The following is a 21,897-nucleotide window of genomic DNA, read 5'->3' on the forward strand; positions in this document are numbered from 1 at the left end:
TTGTTTTTTCAATTGGAGGAACCATTAATTTTGACCGAAAAGCCATCATTGCAAAGTAGATTCCAAATTTGTAATTTAAGAGCTACTGTACAACGCAGTAAAAAAATCTAGTGAACTAGAATAATCAAGAACCATTTTAGATGCTGTTTCCCTATCTGTCACTCAATCGACACATCAATGTAGTGACACTAAAAGTCGCTCTTGGTAGCCCCAAACACCTCTGATCTTTGAGAAAAGGCCAATGTGAATTAGCGAGTGGAATTTGCATGCCACTTCCCAGGACATACGGATATAAAAGGAGCTGGCTCGCCACCACTCATTCAGATTTTTTCTTTGGAAACCAAGCGGTGTTCATTCATTGATTTCATTCATTGAATTCCACTGCCGTTCCATTCGCCTCTGCGTATACTGTGGATATATGGTGCATTTCAGAAATTTCTCCTCCTCGTGCACGAAAAATAACAATAAAAGAGTATATTTACCTCTAAATGAGTGGCACTGATGGAGAGCGTCTTTTTAAAGATGTCGTACATCTGTGTATAGTTCATGGTTGTGGTCATTACCTCTCCGCCTCTGACAGCCATGATCGCTGCCTCACATGTCTGGGCTAGAGCCACACTGAGACAGTGTTCTTGGATGGCTCATGCTCTCACTGTGAGAGCATGACCATGGCAACGTTGCAATCATGACTTTCCTTCTTAAGGGGAAAGCCACTTCAGCCGCTCCCCACCCTGGTTCTTCTCCCTACGGGTTTGAGGCCATGACGGTTAGATTTGGGGGCGATTTGGGGACCCCAATGGGAGTGCTTCTGCCAGATAATCCCCCACGGACCACCCATTCCTCAATATGCTTGTTTCCATTCTTCCCGGAAGTGCACGAGGAGCTCAGGAAGTCACGGCAGGCACCTTTTATTGCCCGGACCGACCTCTGAGCTTCTCCGCTTTCACTACACTCGACTGTGGAGTGGCATGGGGGTACACAGCGATTCCCCAGGTGGACAAGTTGGTTGTGGTGCACCTGTGCCTGCAAAACGACGCCACCTGGCGGAATAGCCTGAGACTCCCATCCAAGGCCTGTAAGTCCACATCTTCCTTGGCGACCAATGCTTACAGTGCCGCTGGACAGGCCACCTCCACCCTGCACGCCATGGCCCTCCTGCAAGTGCACCAGGCCAAGGTTCTGAAAGAGCTGCATGAGGGTAGTCCCGATCCGGGAGTGATGCAGGAGCTGCGTTCTGCAACCGATTTTACCATCCGGGCAATGAAGGTCACGGGAAGGCAATGTCCACCTTGGTAGTACAGGAGCGCCTACTGTGGCTTAACCTGGTCAAGATGGAGGCTGACAAGGTATGCTTCCTTGATGCCCCATCTCCCAGGCTGGCCTATTCGGTGACACCGTCGAGGACTTTGCCAGCAGTTCTCAGCGTTAATGAAGGAGACGGAGGCTATCCAACACATCCTACACCCCGCGTGGCCCCCCGCAGGAAACTGACGCCCTCGTCCCACGATCTGATGCCAAGAACCCTTGAAAGGCTTCGAAGCGCCCCTGAGATGGGTGACTCCGGGATGAGGAGACCTGCTGTGAGTTTGGAGGTGGTGGACAGACCAATCCATCCTCCGGTGGAGGGATGGGAGGAGAAACTTTTGTTTCCTTTCAATTTGATTTCGCCACATGCCGAGCTGCTGCGGCATCCAAATTTTCAAAGAAAGTGCGGTTTCCTCATTGCCTGGGTCACACAGCCAGTGTTTACGGCCATCATTATCACAACAGCCGGACACTGATCTTTCAGGGTAGGCACGGCGCTACGGATGCAGGTTCCCTGCCTTCATGCACCCAGCTGCGGCTCACACATACCCACACTCAGGTGGTTATGACGAGTCACGAGGATGTTCACCCTCCTCCCCCATCGCTGACCGGTCCTATGGTGGGCACACGGACAAAGGTAAGTGCTTTGACTATTCTCTCAGCACAGCCACGAGCTCAGGATGCAAGACGTGCACTTATTCCCCCATGCGAGTTCACAAGACGGTAAACCCTGGATGTTCTTCCTCATTAGCCCGACGGCTGGCGATTTGGCTGAGGAATTCATAGCCGGGCCCAGTACGTGTACTAGTATGCCCTGTACTGGGGTAGGTGCTCCAAATGTGCTGGTTACCTGTGGTAACCCTTTGTGAAGTGTTTTCCGTTTTACGGTTTCCCTGAGGGCAAATCTGTGTCTCCCTTCAGCAGGATCCTCCCCTGTCACCAGTTGCCGAGCTGTAGAGTTCCTCCCCTCCGGGAAGGACCTACCGCAGGACTTCTTCCCATGTGATACTGCTCACCGGTAAGTCCATGGTGACGTATTCTCTACACGTTACCTACCTTTTGGGCAAGGTGTGGTCTCCGGTCACTCTGGTATCTTGGTTACTGTCGTAACCTCTGTTCCCTGATGGAGGGAAAGAGACATTGTGTCCCTCTTTCCATAATGCTGAGCTACCCGCTGAAATGGCCAGGACCCTATTTCGGCGTGGTTGCGAGCCAGCTCTTTTTATACCCGTATGTCCAGGAGAGTGGCATGCAAATCCCACTCGCCAATTCCCATTGGCCTTTTCTAAAAGATCAGAGGTGTTTTGAGCTCCCAAGTGCGACACCTAGTGTCACTAAATTGACACAACTTCTCGTTCCCTCCATCAGGAAATGGAGGTTATGACAGTAACCAAGACATTTTCACTAAATGAAAACAAGTAAATATAGTTTTTAATTGCAGCCATTTCTGTGCAGCAATATACATATATATTTAGTAAATGGTTTATTAAAAAAAATATATTTTGAGACTTCCAAGAAAAAAGCTTGTGGGATAATATGGTGGAAGGCAATAGTTGCTAACGTAGGATTGGTCAGTGACATTTTAAAGTTGGTCAATTCAGGATCTGCTGCAAAATGTCCTGCCTTTGGTGCCAATTTTGGCCATTCAATTACTGAATCCTTATCTTACCTATACAAAATCATAATTTTGATCTGACATTGAGAGATGATGTCATGATATATGAGAATAGATGGATGAGTAGACAAGTAAGAAGAGTCTTTCATAAGAATAAGTGTTTCTAGCAAGTCAGTCCACTGGCAGCCATCTTTGGACCCTCTCGGGAAGCTATTTCTAGTCATGAATGTGCAGCTCAAATCAACATGAATAGGAGAAACATCAAAATCTCCAAAGCGGTTGGTCAAGTTTACGATCAAAGTACATATTTCAAATCAGTAGTAAAATCTGACAATAATGGTATCAGAAATGATGCTACTTTATCTAGATTTCGCAAAAAAAAATAATTCCTGGCTTGTATAGCTAATGCGCATTCTTTAGTTGATTGACAGGCGATGTCTGTATCTAAAAGGTGATTGGCTCTTTTACCTGTAAGGTGGGACTTACTTTCTGCATCCATTGACCATTGGGCATTCCAATTCCTCCCATTCATTGTAATAGAAGTGGCCCATCTCTTTTGAATTGTCTCTGTTCTGTTGAGAGTAGGCTATAACCAAAGCAATACTGATTGCAGTATTTATGACAGAAAAAACACTGTAAATATATGACAACAGGATGTGGACATTATTGAAAATCTTGTCCAACAGTGGTTGTAAAAAGTCCCTTTAAAGGCATTAACTGCTTAGTAGTAGACCCTTAGAGAACATTGCTGGACATTTCTTTCTGAAATAATTTTGCGTTCTCCTCGCAATAATTTTGCGTTCCCTCGCAATAGTTTTACCATGGTTTTATTACATTAACCATACTTCAACTATGATATTTGTTGTGAAACCATAGTGATAATACAGAAAAATGTAAACTATGTTAAGAAAAATTAAATTTTTTCAGTTATTATGTTTTTGCTATACCGGTGGTTCCCAACCCTGTTCCTGGAGGCCCCACAACACTACATTTTGGATATCTCCCTAATCAAACACACATGATTCAAATCATTAACTCATTAGTAGAGACTCCACAACCTGAATTAGGTGTGTCAGGTGAGGGAGATATGCAGTGTTGGGGGCCTCCAGGAACAGGGTTGTGAACCACTGTACAAATACCATAGTAGTAAACATTGATCCCTTCCCGTAGTAACTCGAGCTGCGTATTTACTATGGGACACTATCTGAGTGTCACATAGTCTGAAGCCCTTATACAATCACAGCGATTTTTGGCTGATGGTGCATAGACGAAGCCCCTAGGAAGCTACATCACGGGCTCTAAAGGCACTCACTTTCACGCCATACATCAGATTTTCTGTTCTTCAGTGCGCAATTTTGTCTAAGACCGTGTTTGTTTCTAATGTAAGCGAGGATTATTAATTATTCCTTTTGAGTGGCAAACATGTAAAGACGTCATTTATAAAGCACGAATTGCAGTGCAATTTTAATTGGGTTTTTCCAATTATTACAAGGGCCAAAAGGGACGGCGGTGTTTTTGAGGCTCGCAATTTCTCACCACGAGGCGTAATCCCTACTTGTTCCAGTTCCACAGCCTCCAGATCTTGTGCTCCATGTGTGGGAGACATTTAGGATTTCTACTTTGTGTCTGAGAGGATTGGAGTGGATACAGACATCAGATTCTTTCTCGAGTTTGTCACCCTCTCCCTGAGCGAATGTGTGAGTCTCATCAGACGTGCTCTGAGGCCTAGCTCGGCGGCCATTTTATGATGAACAAAGCATACGAAAGAGACGCCATGTGCATCTTGAGCCATCACCATTAAAAACCTGAGAGAATTCATTGCTGGAAGGGAACAAATTGGCCCCATTGTCCTTATTGTATTTTTCTGTGTCATTCTGGGAGAATGCATATGAATACGGCAATGGTGGAGTATCCTCTGCCTCTCTCTCTCTCTCGCCTCCCCATTCGAAGCAAACTGCTCACAGTGGAGAGGATCATGCATGTACTAGTGAGACCAACCGTAGAGTGAGGGGGCTTGAATAAAAGAATATTCCCCAATGGAGTGATTGCGAACAAACGGCGGATCGCTTCGTCAGTGCCATTATTCTTTCGGATTGCATCAGGAGATTCAAGGTATATTTATTAGATTTTTTTCCCCCACCCGGTCGTGGACCACATGGGCATTCTGGCAAGACAAGGGATGTGCATTGCTATCTCTGCTTGATATTTCAGTGGACATTTACAAAACTGCTCCATGAATTCAGCCACTGTCTCCATGACCAAGGGTCTCGAAACATACATAATAGAATTCAAAGTTAATTAAGCACAAATGTACACAAAACACTCAGTGAGCATTAGCACCATATGTTGCTCCCCCCATAAAGAATGCTGGGGTCATTGTGGCAAGCCTGATTGCTCTTAATTCCCTCCATGTTCACACATTCTTCCCCGTTCTGTGCTAAGGAAAATGGTTTAACAACCGTTCTCTGCTGTAAATACATTCAGAGTGACCAATTTTTATAATTGTCTGATTGAATTATGCCTCTTTTCAAGGTTTTGAGACATGAATAACAGAATAAAGAATGCTGGGGCAGTTGTGGCAAACCAGTTTCCTCAAATTAACATTCCCCCCAATGTTCATACACTTTCCTCTGTTCAAAATACTAGGGAAAAGTTTTATTCTGTCAGCATCCCTGCTGTAGATACATTTCAGTGTAATCATAATTCATGGCTAAATTCAATAAAAGCCAAAACATTTTCAAATTCTTTTCAACCAGCCACAGTATTGGAGGAGCGAAGGGTTCCCTCCGCTGTGCCTCTGGTTCTGGGTTAGTTGCGCTGCAGGCAAGAGCCATGCATTAATTCCTCTGTCTGCCTGTCTGTCAGCTTGGCAACAGCTGAATGACATTTCGAACTGGGTACTTTGAACAAAAAATAGTGGTCGTGTCATTCAATTTAGTGGCTTGAGTCCCTTCCTGGATTTGAGATGTTTGAATTTCACTCTAATGAAATGTCAATTCAGAATGAAGAAGCAGAAACAAATAATGTCACAAGTGCAACCAGGGGACTGGTTTGTGACAATATATTTGAGGGACGTTTATAAAAATGCAAAACAAAAATGTCCATATTCAGATTGCGCCGAAGCACAGGCATTTTCTCAGGTTTGTTTTTGGGGCAAAGCATACCAATTTTACATCCTTTCGTTCAGACTTGCACTGGCATCATGCATTTTCACAAAATGCTTGGATGCAGCGTTGACGCCATTGAGGCTTCATGGCATCCATATTTTGAATTATCTCAAGGCAATTATCTTGAGCAAAATAGGGCTGCATGTAAATCTAGACAAGAGTGTTCTGTTGCCAGTCTGCTTTTGTTTCTTGGTGTACATCGCAAGGTGAAAATCCAGTTCACTGCCCTGCCTGTACAGTGCTGGATTTTTTTCAGGAGCGTCTCCGGGCCGGGCTTGGCTTTGCAATGTGTGAAGTCTATGTTGCTGTTATAGCGATTGAGCATGTGCTTATTAATGGAGTCTCTGTCAGTATACATTCTCTTGTCTTTCGTTTTATGTGCGGGGTACGCTGGTTTTGACCTTTTTGTCCAATCTGCGTTCTTTTATGGGATTCATCTGTTGTTTTAGAGGCGCTCTGAGCTGCTCCGTTCGAGCCCTTGGCAACAGTCACTGATATGTTTTTGACTCTTGGCCCTGATAGTGGCATTGGCATCATTTGGATGAGTTGGGGATTTGCATGCCCCGTCGATCAATCCCTTATGTATGGATTTTGCGCCAGGGTGTTCAAGGGGTTCAGACTTCATTTGGGCTATTTTCCAAAGGTTATTTCGACATAATTTTGCTTGCAGACTATTCATTTTCAGGCTTTCTTTCGTCCCCCATTTGAGTCGGAGGAGCATGAAATGTTCCATTTGCTTTGCCCAATTTGCCCAGGGGTGTTTCGGTGTCCAAGCAAAGACTGTCTCATTTGCTTATTGATGCAAATTCAAGTGCTTACAAAGCACATAGTTTACCTTCACCTTTGGGTATTCGAGAACATTCAACTAGCAGCATGACATCCTCATGGGCTTTGGCTAGAGATGTGTTCTTTGAGGACATTTGTATGGTGGCAAGGTGGTCCTCTCTGCATACATTTGTTAGATTTTATAATCTGGATGAGGGTTTGACTCCTAATTCCCAGGTTTTCTCTGTTGGAACATGAGTAAACTCATAATTCCTTCTTTTTATTAGGGCACTCTAGGTGGCTTGTGCACCGCTATATGCTTGCCACACAGGCTTAGATAATTGGTAGCTACTGTTAGAATAGCGTGAATGTATATCGTTCTCATAGCGAATACACAGTTTGAGTTCCTACAAAACGGAATGTCTCTTTACATGGAACGTAACCACTGTTCCCTGAGTGGGTACGAGATGCTGCGTAGCTGGTCATACTCTCTAGCGGCAGCATAGGCTCGTGCCTTCCAGCAGAAAATCTGACACTATGGCGCAAAAGCGAGCGCATTTATAGAGCCAGTAATGAAGCTCCCTCGGGGCGTTGCTTAAGCGGCATCAGCCAGTAGATTGCCATGATTGTATAAGGGCTTTAGACCACATGATACACATGATACGGTGTCCCAAAGCGAATACGCAGTGTCTCGAACCAGGGTTACGTTCCACGTTTTAGGCAGAAATCATGGTTTTACTATATGTATATATACAGGGTTGGGGAGTAATGGAATACATGTAACGGGATCACGTATTTAAAATACAAAATAGAAGTAACAGTATTCCACTACAGTTACAATGTAAATAATTGTTAATTAGAATACAGTTACATTCAAAGTATTTTGATTACTGAAGAGATTACTTTGCATTTTATTGTCATTTGTTTCATTTAATATTTAGTCCTTTCAAATAGAAAACATTTATGTATGTAAATAATGCGATCCAAAGTGCATTTGAACAACGGTGAATTTCTTTCTTATGATGTGGTACAATCATACGAGCAGACAGAGATGTACGTTTGGAGCAGAAGAAATAGAATTGTCAGCTTTACGCGAAGCTAAAATGCAATTTCTAGCCATTTTACATGCACATGTTACAAGGCACATTGGATCATAATTTCTTTTTGTCTAGTAAGACCTTTGATATTAGGGCAAAAATCATATTCTTGATAATAATTTTTTATTTATTTTTTCCTGTAAAAATATCTAAAAATCGTTAAAACAAGATAAATTTGATTTGAAATTTTATAGAAACAACACTGCCAGTACAGCAAGACAAAATACACATGTTAAAAATAAATTATCTGAAAAACCTAAATATCTTATGCAGTGTTTTAGTCAAAACAAGTGAAAAAATCTACCAGTGCTCAAGAAGTAATCCAAAGAATTTAGAATATGTTACTGATTTTGAGTAATTTAACGGAACGTGTTACAAATTACATTTTACAGCATATATTCTGTAATCTGTAGTGGAATGCATTTAAAAAGTAACCCTCCTAACCTTGTATAAATGTGTGTATATATATATATATATATATATATATATATATATATATATATATATATATATATATATATATATATATACCATGGTTTCCACCAATATACTATATTGTATATATATAGTATATTGGTGGAAACCATGTTTTAAATACAGTATACTGTATCTATATAGTAACCATGGATTTACTATAGATTAACTATGGTTTATCTTGTGGTTACAATGATTTTACTACAAATGCCATGGTAATAACCACAAAATTAAGATTTTTGCATTGAAGCTACTAAAAAGAGTGAGAGCATAGAACGTATTTTTCACCAAGAGTTGATGGTGTGAGTCTACACCACTCCTTTACTTTGTGAAAATGCTTGTGAGGTTTTTTGCTTAGAGGTGGGAGCAAGTCACACGTTCAAGTCACAAGCAAGTCTCAAGTCTTAACCATCAAGTCTCGAGTCAAATGTTTATGGTATATTGTTGACTGTTGAGAATGTTTAGAAAAGGAACACACATATTTAGAGCCAATGTCGGGTCATTACAAACTTGTATTGCTACAAAACGTGAGATTAATCGTGAATCATTGTAATTTTATGACAACCCTCAAACATTTTAAAAGTAATTTTACATATGAATCTTTTTTGGATAAGGAAATGATTTACCTACTTTTCCTTGTCTGATGAAATTTGAGGTTGTGGTGGTTGCATCGGTTATTGTTGTGCTGCATATAGTGCATCTGGCAAATCTTTTTTATTCACATGGTTCAATTCAAAATCTTTATATCCAAAGGAGATTATTTTGAGAACTCGATAATCATCTGTCATTTTGGCGCATTGTGAGCGCAGCGTTAACTGTGCAGATGCAGATCAGTGGTGCTGGCGTGCTTACATTTTTGCATATTAATTATTATTATTTATTTTTTTTAAACGCATTTCATTACTGTTTATAATAAGTTATTTAAAATAATAATAATAAAATACATTCAAGCCATTGTTGAGTCATTCATTTCAAGTCAAGTCTCGAGTCGCTGGTTCTCAATTCAAAGTCAAGTAAAGACATTTTCTTCCTTTAGTCAAGCAAGTTAAAAGTCCTTAAATTTGCAACTCGATTCAGACTCGAGTCAAGTCATTTCACTCTAGTCCCCCACCTCTGGTTTTGCTGTCAAAAGCTAGATGCAACTCCACGAATTGAACAGCGCTCCTTAGTGAGATGCTGAAAAAACAGCAAGACGAGGCTCAAAGGTCAAAGACAACCTTCTAGTGCTTGTGTACATTGGAAGACAACTGAAAAATAGAGTGGATGGACGCAAAGATGTTTGGTGTGAATGACCCCTAACACCTATTTTCACCAATTATTGTATTATTATTATCCTTATTACCATGTGATGTGAATTTGAGTGAAAATATTGTAGAGTTTACAGTCATCAACAAATGACATGGAAAGTGTTTTCTCTTTCATTTATAAGGCTATTTATTTTGCTATCCTAACTGTGCACTATTAATTCGTAATTTAAATATTATTATTTGAATTTAGCATTGTTTTGTTTTTGTCCTGCTGTCCATGATCCACATCAGAACAGACCTATGAGCCAACGGTTGAGAATTAATGGTGTAGGGGTCTATAAAAACGTCATCTTCAAGTCTTCAACATTAATTTTTTATTTGGTCCACATCCTTTGAAAGACCATTTCCCATAACCAGTCAGCAAATGCACTGTGACCTTCAGAGTTCAATAAAATTCAATTAAGTCAGACCCCAATTCAATTACAATAGATCTAGCCTTAGCCGTGTTGTTTTTGTTTATTTATTAACCTATTTAATTGCATATTACATTGCATTAATATTGTGAGATGTAGAAACACCAGCGGAGCATTCCCTACAGCCTTAATCAGACTGATATCACAAATCCTGAGTGTGTTTGACAAGGAAGAGATAGACAAATTCTGATGCATATTCTGTAGACTGATTTACCACACAAAGAATGTGAATCACATGGGCGTGCATGTGTATGTATGTATGTGTGAATAGGCTTAGTTAACATAGATCCTTGGAAAAAGGTCTTTGAAAGTCATTTGTGTTGCCGTGGTCACTAATTTCACTGGTGCTAATCTGAAACACGAAAGCATGTTTTTGTGAATGCATTCCATTTCATGCAAAAACCCCATTGGGAAATCAAGATCTGCACTATATCTAATGTACAATACTAAAAGAGCAATTACATAAGAACATCATGACACTGACTGTCTTCCCAGCAACAACCAGATGAGAAACTGGGACGAAGATTTTAGCAGCATTTGAAAAGACATAAAAAGTTTCCAAGCTTAAACCGATATCCTTAGCCGGTTCCTGCTCGCTCTGCCTCAAACTCACCCCATTGAAAATTGCTGATTAAGAATTTTGATGCAAAAATACATTTAAGATGATTATAGATTAGTCTCTCAGTGAAAGGTGCTGGATAGGAGAGGGAGGGAGTGGACGGAGATAGTTTATGATGAGTGATGAGGCATGTGAAAAAAAATTAAAGAGATGGCAGGGATAGATGGATACTGAGGGTGGTTTAGGGACACATAAGCTATAGAAAAGAGAGAGATTATGGGAAAAAGATAGAGAAAGCTGGTTGTCATTTTAAACATGCACATGAGGCATTTCCTCACATCCCAACAGCTCTAACAGAACCTTGATCAAAAACGTTAGAGAGATTGTTCACCCAAATATTTTAATTCCCTGATTCACTCACCCTCATGCCAGATGTACATGACTTTCCATCTTCTGCGGAGCACAAACAAACTACAAAAAATATTTCAGCTCTGTAGGTCCATACAATGCAAGTGAATGGTGGCCAGAAGGTTGAAGGTCCAAAAAGCATATAAAACCAGCATAAAAGTAATTAATACAACTCCAGCAGTTAAATCCATGTCTTCAGAAGCGATATGATAGGTGTGGGTGATAAAAAGATGAATAAATACATTATTTTCTACTATATATCTCTACTTTTACTTTCTGCAGTTAATCTCCTCTTCTACATTCTTCTTTTGTTTTTGGCGATTTGCATTCTTCATGCACTTTGCCATCTACTGGACAGGGAGGAGAATTTATAGTAAAAAAGCACTTTTTGGACCTTCAAAGTTCTGGCCACCATTCACTTGTTTTGTATGGATCTACAGAGATTAAATTTTTTTCTGAACCTTTGTTTGAGAGAATTTACATTTTTGAAAATATACAGCAGCCCCTAAAAAGTATTTGGACACTTAAGCTGCACTTAAAGATGTCTGAATGTAATTTTTTTTAGATAGTAAAATACAAAACCAAGTGGCATTTATTTAAAAAACTAAAATTTTAGTTCTCACCTTTTAAGCAACACTATTTTACAGAAATACATTTGTTAGGTTTAATTATAAAACAATATATGCACCAACCTGGTCTGTTTTGCAAAATGGCTCTTTGTATATGTCACACCAGTTTCCTGGTAAAATGAACACTAGATGCTACAACAACTTTTTTTCTCTTCATGAGTAAAATGGAAGAATATCAGTTAATAAACAATTACTGTACTTGTCGCCCTGTTCTTCACATAATGCAATCTGTTGACATCTAAACACTTTAACTATAGTGTATGCCTTGTAAGGTGATACATTTTAATGTCTAAATCACATAAACAACTTCCAACAGGGGCGGCTGTGGCTCAGGTGGTAGAGCGGGTCGGCTGCCAATCGCAGGGTTGGTGGTTCGATTCCTGGCCCACATGACTCCACATCCTGAATTGTCCTTGGGCAAGACACTGAACCCCAAGTTGCTCCCAAAGGCTAGCGTCTTGCATGGCAGCTCTGCCGCCATTGGTGTGTGAGTGTAAATGTGTGTGTGAATGGGTGATTGGGACACAGGGTAAAGCGCTTTGGTAACCTATAAGGTTAAAAAAAAAGTGCTATATAAGTGCAGACCATTTAACATTTACATAAATTTATAAGCTTGTTCTAGCATAATAGCTCAACTGACTTGCAATGTAAAGGACCGTGTAACAAGTCCTGAAGAGCACGAAAATCAGCACCTGAACTGACAGAGTCATTAAACCATTTGCATCAGCAAAAGCGTATTTCATCTCTCGTCTGCTTTTTTATGAAACTATTGGTTTGGTTTATGGTAGGGAGGTATACATCTATCATTCATACATCCACAAATCAGCACCTTGACACCAGTTGGTTTAAAGTCATTGCAAAAATGCTTGTTAGTTTTGAGAAAAGTTCCAGCAGCATTTTATTGTCTAATGCAATGACATTCAGACATTTTAGGGCCAATGTGTGTTTAAATGTATTTATCATTTACATCAGCAAAAAACTATGAGTTATAATCAATGAGAATGTCTACAATGCAAGCATGGGGTATGATTGGCTCTAGTTGACGATTTGAGCAGCAGTTAAGCACAAACTCTCCCATTATAATCAGAAAAGTGGTCAATGGTGTGCACACGTGCAGCGAAGCCTGTGTTTGTTGATTGTAATAACATTGCAAATTGTTGCGTCACAATGCTGGCAGTGTGGATAGGATGACTGCACACTTTCGATATGTGTTTTTAGCAGGTATTTAGGGGTACATATGATATATTTTAATGTTATTTGAAGAAGTAAATGATTTAAGAATTATATATACTTTGGAATTCCTGTCTATGTACATTTTTCAGAGTAGTTCCGTATTTCATTTGTGATGGGAATGAAACTGTGGCTGTGAGAGACAGAAGTACAGTCTATTCAGTGGGTTGCACTGTTTGCCCAAATACAAAAATTCTGTCATATCTCCTGCTGAATTCAATATATTGGCAGTACATAGGAACTCACTTTAACACTTAATAAAGCACCCAAATGTGTCATAAAAGTAGTCCATGCATGATATTCCAAGTCTTCTGTAGGCATTCCCTTTGCATTCTGCCATGTCACTTGCATGATGCACAGACCATAATACATTAACAGTGTTATTACCATCAACAGTGCTGAATCAAATATGGTGACTGTTATGTCAAGAACATCCAACCTCAAAGGTTCTATCAGAAAGACTCAGACAACATAATAATTATTATGAGTAAAATGAAAGAACTGAGATTCTCGCTCGTACATCCAATTACCTCTTACATCAGGACGGGACTTAAACTGGCAGTGAAGTGGTGATGAGGGGTGAAAACAAACTAAGAAAAAAATTAATTGGTTTAAATATATATATATATATTAATAGGTTGTATTCTTACCCAACTTAACAAAAAATTTGTGTGACAACTAGCCCCTCCTATATACAGATAATAGACAAAACATCAACAAGTCCCTCCTGTTGCAGCAATTTCATTTTAAAGTTACTCTTTCCTCACATAAAAGAGAAAATCACAGGTTTCATTCTTTAATTTGTATTTTTTTCACTCCCAAAACCATTTTGAGTCACTCCCTTGTGTGCATGATAATTAATGCATTCGTTCAGTGACACCCCCTCATTCTGTCCTCTCTTCGCCTCTCCTTTCAGATTTTCCAGCTTCTCTCCTCGCGGTGGCCTTGCGTTGTGGGCAGAGCATCAGAGAGCTTGTCGCCTGCCGCAGTCTATTACCTGAGAAAGGAACCCCAATGGCTTTCATGCTCCTGAAGTTATTCTGTTACCTCAAAGATCCCTCATGAAAAAAAAAAAAGCATTTTAATGGAATTAATCTACAACACGAAAATCCACAAACCTGTCCTCCTTAAATAAATCCTTCCGTTTCTCTGTTTTTATTTATTTTCTTTCTGTTTCTGATCCCTCTCTTTATTCTATCTATCCAAGTTGTGACAGCATAATTTGGGTTGATGTGGTGAAGTATCAATTAAATAAGACCGCACCTTGATCTGAATATGCAGACCTGTGTTTAGCATACTGTGCTCAAGACACTACACTGTTAGACATTTCTGTAATTTTTACAGTTATTTACTATATATCACCCAGTATTATACTGCAAATTCTCTTTACAGTAAATTACAGTAATTCCAAATGCATCATGGGTATTTTCTGTGACGTCAAACACCATTTACAGTGATTTACTGTAATTTTTGAATTTGAGGTATATTACTGTATTTACCGTAAGGGCTTTTAGCGCCAAAACACCGTTTTTTTTTTTTGTGCAGGCGAGGGAGCTTAGAGGTACTGTCTGATAAAAGCTTTCTATGAAGATTTTTAACAGCAGAGAATAAGCAAGCAAGCAAGGTAAAATAATAAATGAAAAAAAATCGCGTGTACTGACAGTTCCCGCAGTTGTCTGATTTGTGCACACGAATTTAAACTAGGATAACATTTGCACGTAAATATTAGCGGTAAAAAAAAACTAAAAAACGATTGAACTACGTTATTGTTGTATTTAACGAAAGGCTTAACTGAATTAAAAGCTATATTTTTTATGAAATATGTTTAATATATGGAAAAGAGTGTGATAGCTGTATAAGCAACAGAGAAATGAGGGTGTCTTTCATTAGCAAACAGAAACAGCATAGATTCATTATGGTCAAAATTGCATTTATATGATCTTTTTTTATCAGTATTTCTTGTGAAGAGACTGCTAGCAATATGTACAGCTGTAAGGATTGTAGCCACCATACAGCCAGTTTTAAAATATTTTGTGCCCATGCAAAAAGCCATAGAAACTTGGCTAACTACCAGTTTTCATGTGGCATAGAACACTGTCCTGGCAATTTCAGGACGTTTTCTGCATTAAAGTCCCACATGCACAGAAATCACACACATGCTTTGTCACAGAAACAAGATATGTTTCAGCATAGTGATAACCAAAAATGCAGTGTTGAAGGATGTGATTATGTGGCTGATAATTTGTCCTTATTGTGCATTCATTTAAGATTACACATACGGAATGGCAAAAAAATCACTTGTCCTATTGAGGGATGCTCAAAATATTTTAGAGTGAGATCATCCTTTGCCACACACATATCTAGAAAACACAGACAGTCATTTGTAGCACAGCCTTATGTACCACAAGATTCTGATATTCAAGTCCAAGACATCCAAGTTCATGATGACACTTTTCACCCATCTCTTGATAGTCATGAAATGAACCCAGATTTGAACCCTGACACATTTCTAAATAATCTGGCATTGTTTTATTTAAAACTTCAGGCCAAACTGCTTTTGCCAGCCACGACAGTACAGTGCATTGTTGAGGAATTTCAGGAGGTCCATATCAGTGGAATGAAGCAAGTGCTTAAAAAAGTAGAGGAGAAACTGACAGGGCTCAACATTACTGAGCATGAAATACAGAAAATTGTTAAAGAACTTGAACAAGAGGATCTTTTAACTATTTGCAATGAAGGTGTCTTGAGATCAGACAGAACCAGGAAAACATATTTCAAAGAACATTTTGATTATGTTGCACCTGCTCAGATGTACCTAGGAACAGATACCAGTGGTAAGGAACGCTTTTGTCAGTATGTGCCTATAAAGGATACACTTGCTGCCTTGTTTAGGCAGTCCACTGTAAAAGACCAGTATGCACAGTCTAAACTCCATGAGCACAGTGACATGATTTTAAATGATGTTAATGATGGCAAAAACTTCAAACAAAATGCCATTTTACAGGGATCATCATCTTCTGTGTCAGTTATTTTGTACCTGGATGCCTTTGAGGTCACAAACCCCCTTGGCTCTGGCAAAAAAAAACACAAAATTATGGCCATGTACATGACACTTGGGGAAATATTACCACATAATCGATCCACCGTTGACCCAGCGCAACTTGTTTTGCTATGCAGAGAGCAGGATTTTAAGTCCTTTGGTCAGGACAAGGTATTTTCCCGCCTTATTGTTGACCTAAAAGACTTAGAGGATTCAGGCTTTCAGCTGGAGTACGGAAGCAACCTTAAAGCATCATTGATTGCCATATGTGGTGATAATCTTGGTTCCCACTCTGTTGGTGGTTTCACAGAAAATTTTAGCTGTAGCAAACATTTTTGTAGGTACTGCTTGATTCACAGAGATACATTTGCCAAATCACCACTTGTATTTGGCCCACAACGTACACCTGCAAGTTATAATGACAGTGTTCAAAAACTGACCTCTGACCAGGATTTAATAGATGGAATCAAATTTGATTCAATTTTCAACTCACTAAAGTCATTTCATGTCTGCAGCGGCCTACCGCCATGTCTTGGGCATGACCTTTTTGAGGGAGTAGTGGCAAATGATTTGGCCCTCTATGTGGAACATTTGGTAAAAGCTGAAAAACATTTCACCTATGACAAGATAAATCAGGCCATCTCACAGACAAAACTTCTTGGTAGTGACTCACACAACAAACCATGTGAGATTAAGGAAAAAACGAAAAAGCTCAGTGGTTCAGCCACACAGAATTGGTGTCTCTTACGACTATTACCGATTTATGTTGGTAGATGGATCAAACATCCTATTGAAAGTGAGGTTTGGCAGTTGTGCCTTAAACTAAAGGAAATAGCTGAATTAATCTGCGCTACAAAAATTAATCACAATGAGATCGCATATCTGAAAATTTTACTGGAGGAATATGTGTATTTACGGAACAGCATGTTTCCTGACCACCCTCTCAAACCAAAGCATCACTACTTATTGCATTATCCCGACCTTATCCTTAAATTTGGGCCACTGATACACTTGTGGACACTGAGGTTTGAGAGCAAGCACTGCTATTTCAAGGAGTGTGCCAGAAAACTTCACAATTTTTTACACTTAAGTAAAACACTGGCAGAAAGACACCAACTTCTTCAGTCATACCTAGGTTGTGGTCAGTTATTCCCACCTCCCATTCAAGTTGTAGGTGAAGCAAATGAAATTGATGAACCGTCATACAACAGGGATATACAGATGTTGCTAAAGACAGCTGATATTGATAAACACAAAACCTCAGAGGTTTCAGCAGTGACTTATAAAGGGACCAAGTACACCAAAGGCCTTGTTGTTGTTTTAAAGCACACTGCTGACACATTGGTCTTTGGGAAAATATCCCTGATACTTACTGATAAGAAACAGGTGCACTTTGTTGTTTTGATACATCACTCAGTTCTGTTAGTTGATCTTGGAGTCTACTACCTATGTAATTCAGAAAATGAATATGCATATATTAATGCAGATAGGTTGCAAGACTATTATCCACTGCCGGTGTACAACATCTTGGACCTCCCTATAGTTTGCTTGCATCACTCAGTGTGTTTTTCATTCTAGGTATGGATGTTGAATGCATTCAGGAAATTCAGAGAGTGCTATCTGAATTGGACTATGAGAAGTTGATGGTCGTCATTGAACACCTGTCATCAGTGGTTGGAGTCACAAAGAAAGAGGACCTTGGCTTTATTGAGAGGGATGACTTCCAGCATCATTTAATGCCAATACAGTGCTGTAAAGTCATCCAGGCCTTCAGACATAGAGGTGAGAGAAAATACATCTAAAGCAACGTAAAATGTTGAAGATATTGTATGAGGTATTTCTGTATATAAATCTTGATGTAGATTAATGTAGACTTTAAAATTACATTAGAGAAAGGACAAACAAACAAAGTAATCTGGGAACAAATTGATATTGTGAAACTGCTCAAAGCACAACAGCCTGAAAAACAACCACTGATGTTATATTGTTTAAAAAAGAAAATTTGAGAATCATTATTAAAGCAATTTTAAATTATCTTATCTGTAAACTGTACATACTGTGAATAAAAAAACCTTGTAAATATCTGTTAATGTATTCCTTTTCTTTAAAGAACTGAATGGCAGAGTTGACACTGATGTCAACTGCGTGCCGAATGAAAAGACAGTGCCCTTCTCATCCTTGGACACAGAACTGACAGTTGGACATGCCCACCTAACACCTCCTTGTACACAATTCCAAAATCCTGGATTATCATTGACAAAAACACAGAACTCATGGATCAGTCAGTTCGAGATTCCTTGGGACAAGATGCCTGCTTCACTCTCACAGGCAATATTAAGAGGGCAGAGGGCTAACCCTGCAGACAGAAGAGCCATGGTGAGAACTGTGGTGGCTGCCATGCAGAAACACTGTCCAAATCCCAACAGGGCTGCCTGTGTAGAGATAGCGAAAGTGATTGTGTCAAAATGCCCTTTGACCTTTGCAGACACAACTGAGGAAGGTGAACAGTTGGGAATAGGTTATTATTCACTTGTTAATCAGCTTAAAACAAGAGTTGAACATGTCAACCGTAACAATGTAAGTGAGAGAATACGGAGACCAAGGACAATGACAGAAACTAGTGATGGTAGAACTACCACCAAAACAGTACGGTGCAAAGTAGACAGCTATGGCTGTACAAACTGGCAGCCAAAATGTCTCCCAGAAGGAGAGACAGTTGACTCTTTAGAAGACAGAAGAAAACATATGGCAGCCATATTTCAGTCTACTGGACCCAAAGCTGCGGACATGCCAGATATAGACAATTCAATGAGTTTGACGTACATTTATCTACGTCACGTGATAAACAGCTGCCCTCCCCCCAGTATGAATTCGATTGAAGAACAATGGCCTTTCCTCTTTACAAAAAGAGGACTCTGTGCCCATTTCAAAACTCTCACAGGTATTGATATCTGTGATCGAGTAGGAGAGGCTCTTCAAACCAAGGGGAAGAGGATCATATATTTCTTCCAAAGACAGACTCAGAACAGAGACATTCAGGGTCTTCTACGGGACATTGAGAGCGACACAACAGCCATGCAGCAGAGCCGGACCAGTATAGCAGTTGTGCTTCTTTTGATGAAGCACTTCTTTGAAAAAGAGGACTCCATCTTCATTTTGGCAGATGTAAGTAGGCAAATAATCTTTTAAATTACATTAAACATATTTTTAGTCATTTTTAGGCTGTATTTTAAGCATGTGATAATCACAGGCTTTTTGTTTTGTTTTAAAGACAACTGCAACAAAGTCATCCATCGAGAAAGACATGAGCCTGCCAGCCACACCGAGACTGATAATACTTGATAAAAGACTTGCTTATTATTTTGAGAAAGGTTAATGTTAATTCATTTGGGGTGTGCCTTTTAAATGTGTGTAATTTGTACTTGTTTTTCAGGGAACACATTTCTTTCTGCAACAAAGTGGATGGTGAGCATTGATGGAAAGGTGGCCTACATTTTGGAGGAGCACCTGGGTTTTGCAGATGCTTTATCTGTATTCTTTGGATGCTTCTATGATTTCAACATAGAATACCAGGAGCCTGCCTGTGCAACATTGGAACTCATACAACGGTAAGTACCTCTCTTTGTTAATCTACATTTTACTGTTAAGTTTATCACACATGTTTAGTTTTTATTTTAACTGAATCGTAAAAATATACTTTTTCACTACTTTGTTACTGTAACTATCAATTTTTATCTTCTGGAATATAGCACCTATACAGTCTTGATCACCAAACCATGGCACACACTGTCATATCACAATGTGGACAGATCATGTGACCATGGTTCGGTGATTAGAGTAGAGTGCATCTAATGTGACAGTCATTTCACAACAATATTTACTCAAAAAAATAAGATTGTTTAGCATAATTTTTTTCACAAAATATAATTAATACATTAATAGACAGTTAATATATGTATCCTAATATTAATTATGTATTAAATGTGTTTTCCATTATTTTATTTTTTTCCCCCATTTTCTGTTGCCTAAAGATTCTTTGTGAGGATAAATCCAGAGGATGGAACAAAATGCACTGCAAAAACCGGAGTGAGTCGTAAGACAGGAGAAATGGTGAAGAGGAAGACGACAATCATCAACAACAGAGTGTCATCCTTCCTTCGCCAGCTAACAGAATTTGAGTGGAGGAACTTGGATTAGGTAAGACCACTGATCAATAATAAAGAACTGGATTGCTCATGACGTAATTAAAGTGAAGCCACCACACCACCATATTGCTATGCCTAAACATTCTATTGACTTAATTTTTAAGTTATTTATTTAGACTTGTGAAAATGTCCTTATTAAAAATGAGAGCGAGTTCTGTTCATCTTCATTACAGTAAATAATATCAGATCAGCTGATGGACAAGACATCTCAACATATGTATTGCAAATGTCAAAATATTTATTCTGAATACAGATTAAAGTCTGTGCATAAAACTCAATTCGCCTTGTACAGTTATTCACTGTGGTTATGTAATTGTCATGTGTTAGATAACATTGTTTTATCAGTATACAGTAACTTAATGTATATGATTCAACAGTGTTTTAAACATTGGTAAAATTAACATTTAATATAAAAATAACAGTTAAAGGGTTAGTTCACACCAAAATGATAATTATCCCATAATTTACTCTCAAGCCATCCTAGTTATATATGACTTTCTTCTTTCAGCCAAACACAATCTGAGTTATATTAAAAAAAAAATATCCTGTCTCTTCCAAGCTTTATAATGGGAGTGAATGTACCTTAGATTTTGAAACCCAAAAAAGTAATCCATCCATCATAGAAGTAATCCATACAGCTCCAGGGGATTAATATAGGCCTTCTGAAGTGATGTGTTTTTATAAAAAATATATCCACAACTCTATAAGCTATAATCACTGTCTTCCTCTATCCTCTGCGCTTCTCACCGGAGCTTACGCTACGCCTACGTCATACGGCGGAACACGACTCTCTCGTGAACGCGTTAGAGGTGCGTTTTATAATATTTATTGTATTTGAATCGATTTCTGCTAATAATCCCACATATATATGATCATTTTTAATACGTCATGCATAATTACATACATAAATATAGTTTATTAGGTGAATTACCTGTGTCAGCAGTGAATAAATTACAGTAGATTCACACGTCCTGGTGATTCATATATTGGTTATCCTGTGCTTATTGATGATAAACATAACAGACAGATATCCACAGTGAAATATACTTTATAGACAAATGTCCTAAAACAAATCCTGTTTGATTGATACACAATCCACTGGGTCATTTTTGGTCAAAATGTCAGTCATTGACGCCCACTTACGTTTAGGCCTAAATAGATGGCCGCTGAAACACTTCCGGTGGCTTCACTTTTCTGATTGCACATCCTTTATATTTCCCTTTCTGTCTCTCTGTCCTTACCAAAGGGTTTTGTGCCTTCTTCCTGCCTTGTGCTGTGTATTCCTGTCTTGCTGTGCTGCTTTCCTTTTGCCGTTATTAATTTTGTTTTCTATTTATTCCAGATTGCTCCAGTCGCTGTTGATTAATTTTTCCATTGTCACTACACCACCGACTGTGTTGGACTGCCCTCCTTTTTTGACCCTAGCTTGCCTCTCATTCCCTGGCTGTGAAGATAAGGACTGTTCTGCTGTTGCCGACCTCTGCCTCTCTCAATATCCATATGCCTGAGCCCTTCTGGTTTTTTGCGGATATTCTTCCGGTTCTCACAAGTTTTTTGTCTTGAGGTTTATGTGTGATTCATGAAATATTTTTTTGTCTGACAGTTTTAAATGCAAAGTTTCCACACATTTGCAATGTTTTAAATAAAAAAATATTTTGAAAACATTGTGTCTGTTTGGATTGA

The 21,897-nt window shown here is 39.2% G+C and overlaps 1 protein-coding gene across 1 annotated transcript; it reads left to right on the forward strand.

The window, feature by feature from the left end:
- The first annotated feature begins 1,827 nt into the window (after positions 1–1,827).
- LOC127661282 (uncharacterized) lies at positions 1,828–20,206 on the forward strand. The gene is made up of 8 exons (XM_052151917.1): positions 1,828–1,942; positions 2,227–2,323; positions 16,525–16,694; positions 17,588–17,791; positions 18,120–19,174; positions 19,281–19,348; positions 19,441–19,617; positions 20,041–20,206. Exons 1-8 carry the CDS (start codon positions 1,828–1,830, stop codon positions 20,204–20,206), a joined length of 2,052 nt encoding a protein of 683 aa, XP_052007877.1.
- Positions 20,207–21,897: the final 1,691 nt, after the last annotated feature.

This window comes from Xyrauchen texanus, chromosome 21 (assembly GCF_025860055.1).
Source record: "Xyrauchen texanus isolate HMW12.3.18 chromosome 21, RBS_HiC_50CHRs, whole genome shotgun sequence".
In the NCBI taxonomy this organism is placed as follows: Eukaryota; Metazoa; Chordata; class Actinopteri; order Cypriniformes; family Catostomidae; genus Xyrauchen; species Xyrauchen texanus.

What these genes read in the sequence shown, in the direction of transcription:
- LOC127661282 (XM_052151917.1), top strand. Translation starts at nt 1,828, where the DNA reads ATGCACCCAGCTGCGGCTCACACATACCCACACTCAGGTGGTTATGAC. An exon ending in TGACTCACACAACAAACCAT is followed by an intron (nt 16,695 to 17,587) that starts GTGAGATTAAGG and finishes TTTTCATTCTAG; the next exon opens with GTATGGATGTTGAATGCATT. An exon ending in ACATTGGAACTCATACAACG is followed by an intron (nt 19,618 to 20,040) that starts GTAAGTACCTCT and finishes TGTTGCCTAAAG; the next exon opens with ATTCTTTGTGAGGATAAATC.